Source organism: Wyeomyia smithii, chromosome 1 (assembly GCF_029784165.1).
Source record: "Wyeomyia smithii strain HCP4-BCI-WySm-NY-G18 chromosome 1, ASM2978416v1, whole genome shotgun sequence".
In the NCBI taxonomy this organism is placed as follows: Eukaryota; Metazoa; Arthropoda; class Insecta; order Diptera; family Culicidae; genus Wyeomyia; species Wyeomyia smithii.
The window spans coordinates 75396650-75415968 of NC_073694.1; the positions used below are offsets into that span (position 1 = coordinate 75396650).

General features: G+C 41.0%; 1 protein-coding gene and 1 long non-coding RNA gene across 3 annotated transcripts; both read left to right on the forward strand.

The window, feature by feature from the left end:
• Positions 1–355: 355 nt before the first annotated feature.
• On the forward strand, positions 356–12121 carry LOC129717977 (uncharacterized). Of its 2 annotated transcripts, XM_055668310.1 has the most exons (4): positions 356–515; positions 727–1801; positions 1865–2216; positions 11204–12121. In XM_055668310.1, exons 2-4 carry the CDS (start codon positions 794–796, stop codon positions 11323–11325), a joined length of 1482 nt encoding a protein of 493 aa, XP_055524285.1. In that variant the 5' UTR covers positions 356–515; positions 727–793; the 3' UTR covers positions 11326–12121. The 2 variants fall into 2 exon arrangements, with proteins under 2 accessions (XP_055524285.1, XP_055524284.1); XM_055668309.1 differs by having other exon boundaries at positions 727–2216.
• Positions 12122–13684: 1563 nt separating this feature from the next.
• LOC129717988 (uncharacterized) lies at positions 13685–14664 on the forward strand. Its single transcript, XR_008726784.1, has 2 exons — positions 13685–14215; positions 14303–14664. It is a non-coding gene; the product is annotated as an uncharacterized LOC129717988 (long non-coding RNA).
• Positions 14665–19319: the final 4655 nt, after the last annotated feature.

Consider the following 19319-nt stretch of genomic DNA (forward strand, 5'->3'; position numbering starts at 1 on the left):
ACAAAAGCAAAAATATTTCCCTCCTTCACTTTCGCAAGTAAAAACGAATCCAATATCAACAGAGTCGTCAGGGCCAATTAAATCCTCGAGAGATTTGCCCTGACGCAGTGGAATTGGCTCTGACGACTCTGTTGATATTGGTTTGGTTTTTACTTGCGAAAGTGAAGGAGGGAAATATTTTTGGTTTTGTTTTCACACATAAACTGACAGTTGCATATGAGAATTCGCGTAGGTGCGAACAGCCTTAAAAATCTCTTTTACTTGTGTCAGGGCCAATAGGAATAAAGAAAATCCAGAAAATTGCTATAAACGCTATAAACTAACACTAATGCATTGACTTGAATATAGCATACCTTTGAAAAACTGTCATTGTTGCGTGAACAGGCGTCAAAATCTTTTATTACCGTCAACTCGAATTAAACTAGTATTATTTACATCATTTCAAATACGGTGCTATTTTAATCTTATCATGAGTTTTAATTGACCAGAGAAACTTCACAAGGATACCAAACAAGGTAGGTTCTATCTGTTTTATCAGAAATGAAAAATCATGTGAAATTAGCTGTATAATAAGATCACTCAGTTGGTGGTTCTAACATTGCTAATCGATATTGATGCGCTTCTATTAGCGCCATATTTAATATTTTAAATTCTGCTTGCATAGCATAGCATATTTGATATTTTAAATTCTGCTTGCATGTATTAACCATGGACTAAAATTTACAGATATCCATGATGGTTTAAGCTATTCGGTTTTGTACAAAACGTTGATGCAGTAAACTTCTGGTTCATTATGGATTTATCCGATGCAATGAAAATGGCACTAGCTAAAAATCATTCATCACAAACTGCAGTGCAAAACCAATCGGTTGCATCAGGAAATTCCAATAGCAGCGTTAACAGTGGACATGGTGCTTCTGCAGAACAAGCTGGAGCGGGATACGTTACAGAAAAACTTTATATGTTGCTTCAACTTTATTTGCAGAACAAGGGCTGGAGTCCCTCTGTGGAACTGCTACAGTGCTTTGCTGAACTAAAAGATACTCCGGTGTTGCCTAGTGCAGCTTATTTGCAAGTACTTGCCAGTCGCGTTGCATTGGATGCTCAAGGTAGACTAGTTCTTCGAGAATCTGGCAAGATTATTTTACCTTATGAGCATTTTGCTAACGCTGTAATGCTCAAACACATGTCTGGCCCACACGGGCTTCATTTGAGCGTTGAGGCAACGGTTAGAGCTGTTGTCGATTCTTACACTATAGGCCGAGAGAATTTGGGAATGGAGAAGGAATTCATCGTAGAGGTCGTTCAATCATGCCCAAGTCCAGCTTGTCGATACTATAAGGGACAAATTGGAGTTGGCCCTTTTATAGAACAATCATTTAATCCCACTAATCATATAAACTCAGATTATCTGGCTCATCTCCAACAGATAGGTCAATCTGGTTTAGATATTGGAGCAGCAGATCCCGGCGGAAAAGCATTGGGACAAGTGAAATTATCCAAAACACCATCTACACAGCAGCAGCAAATAACTGCCGCCATTATACAGCAGCAAAATCGTGCAATGGCTCAACAATCCTTGGAAAAGTTTGGAAACTTAACCAATTTGGAAAAGCAACGTATGCTCCAGCAGCTTGACAAAAAACATTATGAAACGGTTGTTCAGTCACAAGTACCGAGTTTAGCATCACAATTAGTTTCAACTAACAGCAGTAACGCAATACCAACACAAACTTCATCCGTTGGAAACAACCAACAAACATCTTCGGTTACACTATTACAACAACAGCAACAAGCTCAGGTAATAGATATTTCCCGTGCACAGCAGCAAGTTCAGGTTTCAATTCCGCATATTCAACCACAGCAATTGGTTCAGCAAATTAGCACACCTACACCTTCACAACTTGTCGCTGCCCAACAGTCGCAGTTGGCTCAACCGCCGCTACAAACAGTTAACATGGATACTGGGCACAAGTTATCAGATTATATGCGCGGTGCTGTAGATCCACTGGAAAACATGACAACGAGTAAGGATCTGTTGGCTCTCCACAGCGGCGCATGGCCGCAAGATGGTCGTGGCGACGGGTTAGCTGTTAGTCAGGATAAGATAATTCGTGCGTTTGGCGAACTGATGCGTAACATAGCTCGAATGAAAACTTTTATTCGACCCAGCATGTGTAAACCATATGGAAAACAGTCTGAGAGTTTACAAAAAAGTAAGTAGAATAAAAGGTCCTTTCTGTGCATTTCAAATTTAGTCATCAACCCTTTTTACTATCAACACTAGGACTTCACAGGTGGTCTCGAGGTACGATGCTGGTCTAACAAGCCAGTCGTCGTATGTCGTACCCTGGTTTGGGAAAGACTAATAGCGAATTTCTTTATTCCACCAGCTCACCTCGTTTTTTACCTGAAAGCAACCTAACTGCTGTCAAAACTCCTTTATTCGCCCGATTTTGACCCAGTATTGATCTGGCGTGCTGCCCGGGGCGCACTGCAAAATTTGTCAGCTTCAACCCGCCACCGCAATAAAAAATTAATAGTAAACAATTCTCTGGCATCTATTTCTCACTTGTGTCGTAAATTGCGATGTGGTTTCTTTATTCCTCGGCAGATTTGCCCGAGCTCAGTAAAATAAAGAAATTCGCTATAAGTGTCAGGAAGATCGTAGCGCCAGCCCCGTTAGAGTCATGTACATTAACAGTTGGCTGCGTAGTCTGTGTCAAATTATCAGAACAGTACGTACCCCCTCAGCTCTAGTTCTGGATAGTAATAAAAAGAAGGGTTCTAATAGAAATCGACTTTTCGAGTTTCATTTAGCGGTAGAGCTCAAAACTCTACTTGAAATTAGTTCCCATGCCAAATTTCAGCTCAATCCGACTTTAGAAAGTCGTGCCTCAAAGCAGTTAAAGTTTCGCTTTTTTGATCAATGAAAAAGGACTGTAGTCGATATTGATTTTATGTATACCAAATGTCTGAGAAATGCATAAAACGTTTAAAAAACTATATATATATATATATATATATATATATATATATATATATATATATATATATATATATATATATATATATATATATATATATATATATATATATATATATATATATATATATATATATATATATATATATATATATATATATATATATATATATATATATATATATATATATATATATATATATATATATATATATATATATATATATATATATATATATATATATATATATATATATATATATATATATATATATATATATATATATATATATAAATATATATATATATATATAAATATATATATATATATATATATATATATATATATATATATATATATATATATATATATATATATATATATATATATATATAAATATATATATATATATGAGCAGCTCGATGCTATAATCGAGTTTGCGAAAAGTCGCAGCAATACCACGAATTACTTGAAGCAGGCCCTCTACATGCTTCGGTCCTCCGTCGATGCTGCGAAAAAGGAGCATGCCGAGCTCGAAATGAAAGCTGCGGCTGCGGAGAAAGAGGAGACGAAGGTGACCGAGCTGGCGACGAAGTCGGTCCAAACGGACGCCAGCACGTTTGCGGCGGTTTGCGCGGCAGGGCCAGCTGCCAAACGAACGCGACAGTCCCCGGGAGAGACGGCCCCCGGGGGCACCAAGAAGCGTTTAATCGCAAACAGCCCTCAGACCGGTGTAGGAGTGGCGCAAGCAACGCCCACGGTGGCAGCCAAGGAGCAGAAGGCTCCCGGTAACCCGTGGGTAACGGTTCCGGGAAGGAGTAGGAACCAAAAAGTGGTGGCCGAAAAACCGCACCCGGTTACAAATCCTGCGACGAAGAAAGTTAAAAATAAGGGCGACGCACTCATCCTTAAGACAGAAGAGTCAAAGTACTCGGAAGTCCTTAAGGCAATGAGAGGCGATGCGAAGCTCAAAGATCTAGGGGCAGATGTGCGTAGCATCCGCCGATCCCGCAAGGGAGAAATGATCGTCGAGCTCCGCAAAGAAGCCAGAAACAAGGGCCCAGCCTATCGGGCATTGGCCCAAGAGGCGCTTGGAGATAGAGTGCAGGTTCGGGCACTCACGTCGCAGGTAACCCTACAACTTAAATACCTGGACGAAGTCACCGAGGCATGCGAAGTCGTGGATGCCCTCAAGGAGCAGTGCGAAGTGGTTGTGGCACCAGAGGCAGTTCGACTGCGCAAAGGCCCAGTAGGAACCCAGACCGCCACTGTCAGGCTTCCGTCAGTAGACGCAAACCAGGCGCTAAAGGTAGCGAGGCTCAAAGTGGGCTGGTCAATGTGCCCACTCAGCATCTACCAGCCGCCGGAGGTCTGCTTTCGATGCTTCGAGCAAGGACACAAGTCCTTTAGCTGCAAGGGGCCTGACAGGAGCTCCCTATGCAGGCGGTGCGGTGCTACAGGCCACAAAATCAAAGACTGCGGAGAGCCCCCGAAGTGCTTGGCGTGCGCCGGGAAGCGTGACGCAAAGCACATAATGGGAGGCCCGAGGTGCACGGCCGGTAAGCCGATTAGCAAGCCACGGGCGTGAGAGTGACACAGCTAAATTTGAACCACTGCTTCGCGGCTCAGCAACTGCTATACCAAGCAGTCACTGAGTCGTTGTCGGACATCGCCATAATCTCGAACCCCTACCGAATTCCTTCCGGAAACGGTAACTGGATTTCGGACGGGTCCGGTATGGCGGCAATATGGACGACGAGCAGGTTCCCGGTTCAAGAGATAGTGTCAACTTCAAACGAAGGATACGCGGTTGCCAAGGTGAACGGAGTGTACTACTGCAGCTGCTATGCTCCGCCTCGTTGGTCTACCGAGCAGTTCGCAAGGATGATCGACCGAGCCACCGGGGAGCTGATCGGTCTATCACCGTTGGTAGTGGCGGGCGACTTCAACGCATGGGCAACTGAGTGGGGAAGTCGACGCACAAACCAGAGAGGCCGGATCTTGTTGGAGGCTTTGGCGAAGCTCAACATAGATCTGGCCAACGTCGGCTTGAAGAGCAGTAGAAACGGCGCGGAGTCGATCATCGATGTGACATTCTGTAGTCCAGGATTGATCACGAACTGGAGGGTAGACGATGGCTACACTCATAGCGACCATCTGGCGGTCTGTTATAACGTAGACTGTACAACGAGACCGCATGTGGCGAGTAGAATCAACACTCCAGCTCCTCGCGGGTGGAGGATATCACACTTTAACGAAGAGGTATTTGCGGAAGCAATTAGACTAGAACACGAGGCGAGCAGAACTCGTAACCTGAGCGCTGATCAACTTGTTGCCCTCCTTTGCGGGCGTGCGACGCCACTATGCCTAGGAACCGCCAGCCTAGGCATGGAAGGCCACCAGTCTACTGGTGGACCGACGCGATAGCGGACCTCCGCAGAGCGTGTCTTCAAGCGAGAAGAAGGATTCAACGTGCGCGAACCGACGAAGAAAGGGAAGATCGTCGAGGGGCATTCAGTTCCGCAAGAGCGGCGCTTAAGAGAGCAATAAAAGCTAGTAAACGTGAGTGTTTCGAAAGACTGTGCGCTAGTGCCAACACTAACCCGTGGGGTAACGCCTATAGGATGGTGATGGCCAAGACTAAGGGTGCGATGGCGCCCGCAGAAAAATCACCAGCGATGCTTGAGCGGATCATAGAGGGACTCTTTCCACGCCACGAGCCAAATCCTTGGCCTCCGGCTGGCGAGTCACTTCACCGACGTTCCAGTATCTCAAACTCAGACCAGAGGTGGTCGGCCAACCTGCCGAACACCCAATATATGAGTGACGGCGTTAGCCGTGCCGAGGCAGAGGAGGCGGAAACGGTTACGAATGAGGAACTCATCGCGATCGCCAACTCCCTGAAGGTGAGCAAGGCACCGGGATTGGATGGGATTCCGAATCTGGCTGTGAAGAAGGCCATCAAAGAGCGAATAGCGAATGCCCCATCTTTTACGCTGGAGTGTTACCTCTGCTGTTTTAGTGACGGACAGAATAGCATCCACCGTAGACTTGCCTTTTCGGAAGCCGAACTGGTTACTCGACAGACCGTTTGCACTTTCGGTGTACCTAACCAGTCTATTGAGAATAACCTTCTCGAGCACCTTACCCGCCGTATCGAGCAGACATATCGGTCTGTATGCCGACGGGTTACCAGGTGGTTTCCCTGTCTTCGGCAATAAGACCAGCTTCTGTCGCTTCCATCTCTCTGGGAATGTACAGTCATCCAGGCACCTCTGCATGACTTCCCGGATTAGTCTGGGGGCCTCTTTGATGGCCTTCTTCACAGCCAGATTCGAAATCCCATCCAATCCCGGTGCCTTGCTCACCTTCAGGGAGTTGGCGATCGCGATGAGTTCCTCATTCGTAACCGTTTCCGCCTCCTCTGCCTCGGCACGGCTAACGCCGTCACTCATATATTGGGTGTTCGGCAGGTTGGCCGACCACCTCTGGTCTGAGTTTGAGATACTGGAACGTCGGTGAAGTGACTCGCCAGCCGGAGGCCAAGGATTTGGCTCGTGGCGTGGAAAGAGTCCCTCTATGATCCGCTCAAGCATCGCTGGTGATTTTTCTGCGGGCGCCATCGCACCCTTAGTCTTGGCCATCACCATCCTATAGGCGTTACCCCACGGGTTAGTGTTGGCACTAGCGCACAGTCTTTCGAAACACTCACGTTTACTAGCTTTTATTGCTCTCTTAAGCGCCGCTCTTGCGGAACTGAATGCCCCTCGACGATCTTCCCTTTCTTCGTCGGTTCGCGCACGTTGAATCCTTCTTCTCGCTTGAAGACACGCTCTGCGGAGGTCCGCTATCGCGTCGGTCCACCAGTAGACTGGTGGCCTTCCATGCCTAGGCTGGCGGTTCCTAGGCATAGTGGCGTCGCACGCCCGCAAAGGAGGGCAACAAGTTGATCAGCGCTCAGGTTACGAGTTCTGCTCGCCTCGTGTTCTAGTCTAATTGCTTCCGCAAATACCTCTTCGTTAAAGTGTGATATCCTCCACCCGCGAGGAGCTGGAGTGTTGATTCTACTCGCCACATGCGGTCTCGTTGTACAGTCTACGTTATAACAGACCGCCAGATGGTCGCTATGAGTGTAGCCATCGTCTACCCTCCAGTTCGTGATCAATCCTGGACTACAGAATGTCACATCGATGATCGACTCCGCGCCGTTTCTACTGCTCTTCAAGCCGACGTTGGCCAGATCTATGTTGAGCTTCGCCAAAGCCTCCAACAAGATCCGGCCTCTCTGGTTTGTGCGTCGACTTCCCCACTCAGTTGCCCATGCGTTGAAGTCGCCCGCCACTACCAACGGTGATAGACCGATCAGCTCCCCGGTGGCTCGGTCGATCATCCTTGCGAACTGCTCGGTAGACCAACGAGGCGGAGCATAGCAGCTGCAGTAGTACACTCCGTTCACCTTGGCAACCGCGTATCCTTCGTTTGAAGTTGACACTATCTCTTGAATCGGGAACCTGCTCGTCGTCCATATTGCCGCCATACCGGACCCGTCCGAAATCCAGTTACCGTTTCCGGAAGGAATTCGGTAGGGGTTCGAGATTATGGCGATGTCCGACAACGACTCAGTGACTGCTTGGTATAGCAGTTGCTGAGCCGCGAAGCAGTGGTTCAAATTTAGCTGTGTCACTCTCACGCCCGTGGCTTGCTAATCGGCTTACCGGCCGTGCACCTCGGGCCTCCCATTATGTGCTTTGCGTCACGCTTCCCGGCGCACGCCAAGCACTTCGGGGGCTCTCCGCAGTCTTTGCTTTTGTGGCCTGTAGCACCGCACCGCCTGCATAGGGAGCTCCTGTCAGGCCCCTTGCAGCTAAAGGACTTGTGTCCTTGCTCGAAGCATCGAAAGCAGACCTCCGGCGGCTGGTAGATGCTGAGTGGGCACATTGACCAGCCCACTTTGAGCCTCGCTACCTTTAGCGCCTGGTTTGCGTCTACTGACGGAAGCCTGACAGTGGCGGTCTGGGTTCCTACTGGGCCTTTGCGCAGTCGAACTGCCTCTGGTGCCACAACCACTTCGCACTGCTCCTTGAGGGCATCCACGACTTCGCATGCCTCGGTGACTTCGTCCAGGTATTTAAGTTGTAGGGTTACCTGCGACGTGAGTGCCCGAACCTGCACTCTATCTCCAAGCGCCTCTTGGGCCAATGCCCGATAGGCTGGGCCCTTGTTTCTGGCTTCTTTGCGGAGCTCGACGATCATTTCTCCCTTGCGGGATCGGCGGATGCTACGCACATCTGCCCCTAGATCTTTGAGCTTCGCATCGCCTCTCATTGCCTTAAGGACTTCCGAGTACTTTGACTCTTCTGTCTTAAGGATGAGTGCGTCGCCCTTATTTTTAACTTTCTTCGTCGCAGGATTTGTAACCGGGTGCGGTTTTTCGGCCACCACTTTTTGGTTCCTACTCCTTCCCGGAACCGTTACCCACGGGTTACCGGGAGCCTTCTGCTCCTTGGCTGCCACCGTGGGCGTTGCTTGCGCCACTCCTACACCGGTCTGAGGGCTGTTTGCGATTAAACGCTTCTTGGTGCCCCCGGGGGCCGTCTCTCCCGGGGACTGTCGCGTTCGTTTGGCAGCTGGCCCTGCCGCGCAAACCGCCGCAAACGTGCTGGCGTCCGTTTGGACCGACTTCGTCGCCAGCTCGGTCACCTTCGTCTCCTCTTTCTCCGCAGCCGCAGCTTTCATTTCGAGCTCGGCATGCTCCTTTTTCGCAGCATCGACGGAGGACCGAAGCATGTAGAGGCCTGCTTCAAGTACTTCGTGGTATTGCTGCGACTTTTCGCAAACTCGATTATAGCATCGAGCTGCTCATATATATATATATATTTATATATATATATATATATATAATATATATATATATATATATATATATATATATATATATATATATATATATATATATAATATATATATATATATATATATATATATATATATATATATATATATTTATAATATATATATATATATATAATATATTTATATATATATATATATATATATATATATATATATATATATATATATATATATATATATATATATATATATATATATATATATATAAATATATATATATATTATGAGCAGCTCGATGCTATAATCGAGTTTGCGAAAAGTCGCAGCAATACCACGAAGTACTTGAAGCAGGCCCTCTACATGCTTCGGTCCTCCGTCGATGCTGCGAAAAAGGAGCATGCCGAGCTCGAAATGAAAGCTGCGGCTGCGGAGAAAGAGGAGACGAAGGTGACCGAGCTGGCGACGAAGTCGGTCCAAACGGACGCCAGCACGTTTGCGGCGGTTTTGCGCGGCAGGGCCAGCTGCAAGGGGCCTGACAGGAGCTCCCTATGCAGGCGGTGCGGTGCTACAGGCCACAAAAGCAAAGACTGCGGAGAGCCCCCGAAGTGCTTGGCGTGCGCCGGGAAGCGTGACGCAAAGCACATAATGGGAGGCCCGAAGTGCACGGCCCCTACCAGCCGCTATCCTTATCCATAGTGGAGTATAATATATATATATATATATATATATATATATATATATATATATATATATATATATATATATATATTTATATATATATATATATATATATATATATATATATATATATATATATATATATATATATATATATATATATATATATATATATATATATATACTATATATATATATATATATAATATAATAATATATATAATATAATATATATATATATATATATATATATATATATATATATATATATATATATATTAATAGATGAAGAAAAATATATATATATATATATATATATATTTTTTTTTTATATGCCCAGCTGTAGCGTTAATACGCTGGAATCTAAGACTGGGACTTTAAGCGGAATCTAACAGCATTACAGAAGAGCGTAGCCATGTTGCTTACTTCGACACTGCAGCCTTACGGCTATCTGATAGATTCCAAGTTTGGTTTCGGATTGTTTTATTGGTTACTGTTGCACTAGGCCCAAGTTATATAATGAATGTAAGGTCAAAACCTCCAGGAGCAATTCAACCTGACAAGACCAAAGTCACAGATGAACAAATTTACTCTGAACTGGAGGTTCCAACGGTAAATATATGATTTGAATGGAAAACGTACCTGTTATCACCGGTTCATATTACCGATTTTACCTTACATACCACAGTAGTGTTGGCTATACCTTTCCAAGCCATCCAACCGTTGGTACTTATGTCGGCAGTCTTCCTCGTGTTCTTGGTCGTTCCTCCTCACGTCTGCTACCTTTATTCATGCCGTCATCTGTCCTCGATCGCTCTCTTTGACATGTCCCATGCAAGACCGTTCGCGTTCCTGCCCTATGTCACGTACCTGGTTCTTTTCGTTGTTCTACTGCGGCAATTTTCATCTCGCAGCCGCAGAACGATAAAAAAAAGAGAGAAGGGAGTGGATTAACAACAAAACCAAACAGTACAATCAACACACATCCACATTTACGCTGTCAACATATTTTAAACCCTTTAACCACCCATAGACGCAAGAGAGTCATTCTAGCAGAAAAAGGGAAAAACGTACAACTGATAACGAATTTCTTTATTCCACTGGGTCAGAGCATACCCGCGCCTGGAATAAAGAAACGACCCCGCAACTCACGACGCAAGCAAGAAAGACATGCCAGACAGCTGTCGACGTTCAATGCATGGGGCATTGGTATACCGAAATTAACAAAAGTTACGATGCGCGACTAACTATTTTTGAGGTGCCAAATGCGCGATAATGGGTCGAATCAAAGAGAAAAAAGAAACGTTCCGACAGCAGTCAGATTGTAACTGGGATTGACATATGGGAATAAAGAAATTCGCGCAGTTAAAATAGCTGATATTTAGTGAAGAAAAAAAACACACACACATGTATATATATATAGAAAAATGATAATATGAGTAGTAGAAGTAGTTGTGAGTTGTGATATATATATATATATATATATATATATATATATATATATATATATATATATATATATATATATATATATATATATATATATATATATATATATATATATATATATATATATATATATATATATATATATATATATATCTTATATATAAAATAAATGTGTCATTGGTTTCAGTAACAACCAGGCTGCAGGTTTTCTTTAATAATCAGACTTTTTATTTCAGCTTTATTCGATACTATTCAATTGGTTCAATCACTGAGAAACTGCCTACCGGCACCTCACATACCAGTCAATTCGTGGAAGAGTGAAACACACACTGGTTCTAATGGATCCGAAGCGGTTTAGACTACTTGTCAAGTCCTATAATTCAGAAAGTAAACAATGCATTTGAAATATCTAATCAAAGCCAACGTAAACAGCAACACAATACTAGAAGAAATCTCTGCTATGCAGCACATTTGCAAGACTTTTTACATTCATACATTAGATTTAAACATGTGCTTTTTATGAAAAAAAAATGCATTTATTTAGCTATAATAATTAGTTTGTTCCTTTGGCTGACAGTCGCTGGCATGGCTCGGCAGTTAACTGATTTAGTTATGAATGTGATAATTTAAAGCTGTTTTGCGTACTCTTCCTTATAAAGCAATTTACTACATTAGGTAATATTTACAATCACAATTATAACGCTTCGCACGTACATTAGATTTATATGAACTATTGATCTGTTTTGACAGATTCATATTTAGGCACAAAATTTGGATAAACGAAACTGGTAATAGACCTGTGATAGCGTGAAAATTAAAAGAAAATGTAAACATCGAGTGATGAACATGAACGTTTTTGTGAATATTGATTATTTAAATTCAGGGCAAATCATCAATCTTATCAGTAAGATTTTCAATCGGGTTAGATTCGAAATTTTCTTCCAATACTAAACAGTATTTTATCTATCGTACTCAAACAATAAAATTTGCTCATTGAACTCGCAATTTTAAAATTATATTCAATTATAATACAATGTAACATCGATATTACGTATGTGCAATACATTAAAACTTAACGTTCATAATATAATATCTCACAATGTCATCAATCATATATGTCGAATTCAATAAATTGTGATCAGTCGATACATCAATGACTTCTAGTTTTTTTTTGTTCACACAACATTTATTTGACACGGCACAATACAAATTAATGTTTTACGGAGCCAACTATATCTAATGCCTTATCTTATAAGCTAAAGGCAAATTTTTTATCCTCGCTGCCGACTGCGAGCTGAAACTATACTGCTGCTTTTCGCATGTCCGTCCCATAGCAAAAAAAACTCAAATGGAAAAAACGTCGATTGAATTATTTAAGCAACTTTCGGTTATTTCGTGTCCGCATAGCTTGTCCTAGTAAAAAATTGTTATAAATGGGTAAACTAAGTATGTAAGTCAATTGACTTAAAAAATGTCATAAATTATATTTTTTTATTAACATAACAGCAATGTGACTGACATGCGAATAATTTTCGATCTGATTAGCTGAATATTCGCATAACCGTCTCGTAACGAAATGTGTTGCTTCAGGGCAGGGTTGATATTTGTTGACACTCTTGAGTGAAAGTGAAAAAAAGCATCCATAAACGTTATTTTTTTCATTTTTTCACAATCCTTTCAGAGTTCTCCCTTTCCGCTTTTTGCATGGAAGTGAACTGTCAAAACACCTTATTATATTTCATGCGATGGAAGCAAGACAACAAAATCAGTTTATCAGTTAACGAAGATTGTCAAGGCATCGGTCAGTGTCAGTGAAAAAGTGTTTCGGTGAGATTTATTTTGGTTGAGTGGACTGTTTGTTTTTCTTTTTCGCTTTGAAATGAAGATCATTTGTTTGGATTTGTCGTCAAATTCTATTCCGTAACCGTGAACAATGCGCGCGATCTATTTCATCTGAGTATAACAGCACGTTACTAGAACGAAAATCTAGTGTATCTGAGAGAGTGCTGCGATAATTGGAAGTGAAAATTGGAAATGATTGGCTGTAATTTTCGAAGAATTTTGCTGGGGAAAATGACTTTTATCAGCACTGCTTCAGGGTATCTGACAATTTCGGCAGATGACTAGTACACAATACGTTACTCTTGCAGTATGCAGCGGACACGGAGTTTCGCTGCGCGTGAACGAAAATTGAACTAATTTGTATTCGCGTTGACGGTGTTGCTGATATTTATTTGGTTTTTGCATGCAAAAAAGAAGGAAGGAAATATGTTTGCTTTTGTCATCACGCACATTTTGACAATTACATATGAGTGTTCACGTAGGTGCGAACAGCCTTCAAAATCTCTTTCAACGCGAATAACCCGAATACTGTTAATTTGGTGATGACGACAAGGTGGTGAAAGGTGAAGCATTTTTTCCAACATCATTGCATGGTCCTGTCATCTAATTTTCAATATCCTTCTACGGTATTGCCATCTTGTTTTCGTTTTCACTCTGCGGATTGAGCATGATAAATCGATTTTGCTAATGATTACAGTTTCGATGATCGGTCATCAGATGGCAGCACTTACCGTTATAAAGGTGTTGCGGGCAAAATGTATGAAGTCAGGTATCTTGCTCTAGTCATCATTAACATAACTCATGCATTTGTTGTTTGTACCAATTTTAATAGTCGATTGAAAAACAACATATTGTTTTAATCCCTTTGCGGCACTGCTTGGGTTAATAATTCTGCCTCAGCCGTCATAGAATGCTGTAGAATGTTCTCCTATTCTGTTTGTAGCTTTCGTTGCAGATTATTGTTTGTGATCTTATACCACAGAGAACAGACATTCATGTTCATATAAAGAAATTTGAAAATCGTGTGTAAAAATTTGAATCAAAATACGTTAATACACTAACGACATCTGTCTAATGGTGCCCCAGTTGCACTGCATAAATATTGCTGTATCGATATTTTATCGATATAAGTGCTTGGTTTGTCGCTGCTTCATTTTAACTCTAATTTGATTTGGATCTACTCAGTTTGGTATTCTTATGCAAAATGTCAAAAAGTGAGTTATCGGATACTGGATAATTGAGTAACATTCACCCAAATTTTCATAATTACCATGTTTACTCAGTTTTGAGTTATTATCCATGATGTTTACTCACCCCTGAGTATATGTATATGTCAAAAGTTTTCAACAGCGATATTATCTGTTTCCGAAGAACAATTGGTGTCGCATTTTATTCGTTTGCTAGCAGTAAGTATTTGATCTTTCATCAAATCAATAATTTCCTAATCAATTACATTACAAACAACATGTAACAATATTCCATAACAATTTCAGCCCAACATCATTATTGCAGAGGATTTGAAAACATAAAAAACATCTCTTCAAAATGAACAACCGCATGTTGTGTGTCCTGCGATGCCGTTTCAAGTCGGGCTTTTATTCGTGATAATGAACGGAAACATTTGTATCGATGTACAGTGCCCAATACATGCAATCGATACAATTTAAATCCTTCGCAGTGTTTGGTGACGGATGATGACGGATTTTCTGGTGTGCGTACTGTACAAAAACATGAGCCACAGTTCACGGGCAACTGTGAACCGGTTGGTTGCCGCATTATATAAAGACACGTGAATGATTGAAAACTTTTATAATTTTTCGATGAAAAATAAATCTATGATTTTGATTGTTCTGAATTTATTTTATTTATTGAGTCAGATTTACAAAAGCCAGAAATCATCAAATTTCCAAATTCAGGCAAACTTGTACTCATTTTCATTAATTCCTGGTTTGCATAAACAGAGTAGATTCTAATCAGTTTTTGACGTATGACGCCCTTACTCAGAAGTGAGTAACCGTAACAGTACTCAAATTAGGGTACCTCCACTTTTTTCAAAACGAGTCATATCTAACTCACTTTAGAGTAACAAATAATGAGCGTGAAAGTGACAAAAGCGCTACATAGCGGGAGCATTACCACTTAGTGGTAAATGACGGTTGCAAGTTTTTACACATGTTTTGAAAAGAAGATGAACGTCTGTTCTCTGTGTTTATACTAAGGGGCGACATCTGGCTTCTTACTCTTCTTCCTCATCCACCGCGATGATCCCTGTTGAATTTTTCGATGCCATTCACTCGGAAAATACTTGTATGTTTTTAATGCTTTATGCATTATGTACTATTCCTCCTGCAGGGGATAATTTTACCGTCTGAGGGTTACCGGAGAGTCTGCATCTTTAATATACTTAAAATCGTACGTGTCATCCATCAATGATTATGATTCATTCATTGACCCATCTGACTTGTACTCTCCGCACAAACAATATGCCTCAACAGGTATGTTCCAAACTTAATCCAGAACGGTTTCAAAAGTAGAAATAAGCTCACTTTTTACACTATTTACTCTCGACATTGAGCAGCGGTATGCTGTTTTTATGCTCCACGCAAAACCGTCATAACTTCTTGTGCACTTTTGGATCTTTTGGTTATTGATATTAATGAAGATCAAACTCGGATCTCCTACTACGCCCGTATTTGTACTTTTTATTAATGTTCACTTGAAATTATTTTAGATAATAACAGGTGACATCATTAAAAACATAAATCAAAACAACGAACAATGTTGTTCAGCAACACTGCCAGCAAGCCTGATGATAAATTTTAACGCACTCGGGGTTTTCAATTTCAACCAATCAGCGAGTGCTTCCCAAAGTGGATGCAAATCTATATCCAGTTGTCTCCCCTTAGATCTTATACAACATTAGCAGTTTCACTATTCCTTGCTTAAATTTTCAAATCGATTTATCATCATTTGCTAAGAACTGAGAAAATCAAATTTAGAAATTTTCACTCATCCTTTTAAGTTCTACTCAAAACGAAACAATACTTATTCTGATGAATACTGCTAAACGCTATTTTTAACTAAGGTTTTACATTACTGCGTTGCATATTGTAGTTATGGTTTGTAATTAAATGAGTTTTTAGCAAAAGCAAAGTATTAATCAAGATTTTGTGTCAGACTGGAAATCGTTGTTTTATACGTCTCTTAATATCCTCAAAATTCACTTACAACGAGTAGCAAAACATAGCATAACATATTTTGCCAAAATTCACAAACGTCAAGTACAACATAAACAATGTTAAAATAATTGAAGTGAATGAAAAGCATTTTTTTCTCTCCGTCACCTTCGCCAATTTGATGAGAGTATCTATGAGATGTTTACATTTTGTGACTCACGCTAATTTGTAAAATTACGCGGGATTTGATTTTCACTGGGTGGCCACCCAACCGGGAGAAATCCTGGAATCGTTTGGAACCGGGAAAAACCGGGAATTACACATTACAAGCCGGGGTGAGATTGTGCCAGTGGGGGTGGGATTGTGCCATACAACCCATTTATTGTCAGCCATCTAATGGCGATCACAAGACCAACATTTCTTAAGTAAGTTCACTCGAATACTTAACCAAAAAAAGACTAGTCCTGTGACCCGTAAAAGATGGCTGACATATCTTACAGTGCATAAAACCGTTTTTGTTTTTATTCATCTTTCTCTTTGAAGCTAACTTGACCAAGGAAAGCTCCCCGGAAGTAACATTCAAATGGCTCGAATTTTGCCTAGAGCAAATGTCGCCTATAGATGTCGCCAAGAATACTCACAACTATTGAGTATGCTTTCGACGAAGACATTGCTGACTTCCTACCTTGATGCTTTTTGTAGAGATCTGATAGCTGCTTCAGGCAAGAAACTTCCTAACTTTACTGTGTTTATTAAGAAGATTCTGATTCTATCGCATGGCAATGCCACGTTGGAGCGAGGTTTCTCCGTGAACAAGGAGTGCGTAGTCATGAATTTAGAAAAGACAGACTTGTAGCGCAGCGCTTGGTGTACGATACAGTACAGGTTGCCGGAGGAGGACACGAAATTGATATTGATGAGGAGATGCTTGAGCTGCTGAAGTAACGTGTTTTAAGTGTTATGAAAATACTCTTTTATATATTGAATCTTATCTGGTTGAGGTAAAAACGATTCCTTCAAACTTAATTTGGCCTAGAATTCCTCGGTAATGAGTATTATATGCGTTGTTTATAAGATACTTGTAGACATCTCCTCTCGGAAAGGTGACATCCGTCGCATTTTTCGATTTTTTGCGACTATATCTCTTGATTTCAATAAGGCTGAACACGTCAAGAAGTGACTTAGAGCATATTGAGATGTAAATCGAAAGTCACGCTTTTTCATTCCTTAACTGCATGGAAAACTACAGAATTCAAAAGTACAATTAACCAGGAAAAATATTTGAACGAACCGGGAGCAGACCGGGAATTTAATTTCGGGTTTTGGGTGGCCACCTTGTTTTTAGTATTGTTGTAATAAATTGAAATTGCAAATCATCTAGACCATATCCAGCTTTTTACGCACCATAATGGCGGTCGCTATAATGCGTGTTCGTAATATGCGAACCTGTCTGCTTTCGTCAGATTCGCGATTTCTGAAAAATTGGCAACGCAAATGTTGCCAGATATATTTTTCTTTTGATAAAATATATGAAGACTTCAAACTGACGTAAGCAGAGTTGTCAAAAGGGCGGGTAATTTATTGCGAACTTTGCATTATAGCGTCCGCCATTATGGTGCGTAAAAAGCTGGATAGGATAGTCGATTGCAAACCACCATACAAATTTGATTGAAAGTAACATGATATTTTTTTTGGGTGTGCGAATCTGGTCAAGCTCACCACTGAAATGATAAGAAGTACCTTAATATTTTCCGTGTGGATATGATGGCAAGTTCATAGTGTTGCCTTGGCCCTTGAGATTATATGCAGCGAAGCCCAACTTGGATATCTATGTTTCTTTAGTCTATACTTCTAGATGCCTCCAGGTGGTCTCAATACTTCCCTCAAATTTAAACTTTTCTAAACTGTCATGTTCGATTGGCTCCAAGTCCACCAGAAAATTTGAATATTTAGATGCTTCCGTTAAATAGGCTGACCAGATTCTCTCGGGATAAAAACGGGACAAAGGGGTTCAAAAAACGGGACACATGATAAAATTGATTTTTGAAAAATTTTACCAACCAAAGCATGCAAACAAGTATTAATACGATGCTTAGCGTTTGATGAGATTTAGCGTAGAAGAGTGTAAAAGAGTTTTGATTTTTGCAACGAGTTCCTCAAATTTTTCACATGGATGATTGATATTTTGACTAACAACTATCATATAGTCTCAACATTCAATCGCGACTTTTTTATCAGTTCACGCTAGATGTCCTTTCAGTGGTGCGGTACTGTCAGGAAGGCACAAAACGTATTCAGTAATATTAGAAAAATCCTGGCTTCTTGGAAACTTATTTTCCATTTGGGAAAATTTCGATGCAAAGCCTTATTTAAGAATTTTTAAAGGAGTCCCCGAAAACGGTACAAAATAGCAAAAAGACGGGACGGTTGAAAATAGTCTAAAAAACGGTACTGTCCCGTTCAGAACGGTAAGTCTGGTCTGCCTACCGTTAAACAGTCGGTTTAGGCTAAAAAATCACGAGGGTTGTATGCAAAGCCACGACCGCAAGGTTGACATAGAACTACATAAAGTTGTTTGTTTCATTTTTTGTATTGAATATGTTCAATGTTTTGTGCAAAAAAGGAATTGAAGTGCTACCGAATATCAGTTTGCACATACATTACTAAACAGGAATGTAACAAACACGATACAACGCAAACAAGTTTCAACAGTCAGAGTGTATGCAGATTAGAATAACATTTATTTTTAACCCTTTATAAGGCAGTGGCAACTATATTGCCACCAACAAACTATATTTTTTTCGCTGCACTAAGAATATTGTTTTTAAATTTGGCTCAACCTAAGCCTTCTAAAGGTGTCTTGGAACACTTCAGTTTTTTTCTAGGACTGCTAGAAGTGTACAATATTCATTTTGGGTTCATTTTTATGTAAACAAACCGTTATTTTAAAACGTCTATAAGAAATTCATTTTTAACCCTCTAGTGCCCAATGCCGCCATTTGGCGGGCTTCAGTCGAAGTTCTGAAAAGCTTCAATATATACTTAAAAAGTGTTCATAATGGTTCACAGTGATTTTACCGAAGCCCGTCTAGAAATTAACTTGGGCACTAGGGGGGTAATTTGTTGAAAATCCAACAAATTGGTAAGTTTTTCACCAGAAACTTTCTATTTAAGACCTACTATGTTCGATTATGCAGTTTTTTTTTTGTTAAAATCCATGGTGTGGATGACAAATTTCCAATTTCTTGTTATTTTTTGTTCTCATGAACCACTTTCCCATGCAAAATAAATAAAGTCCTACTGTTACATTCTAGTAACTATGATGTTTAATTTT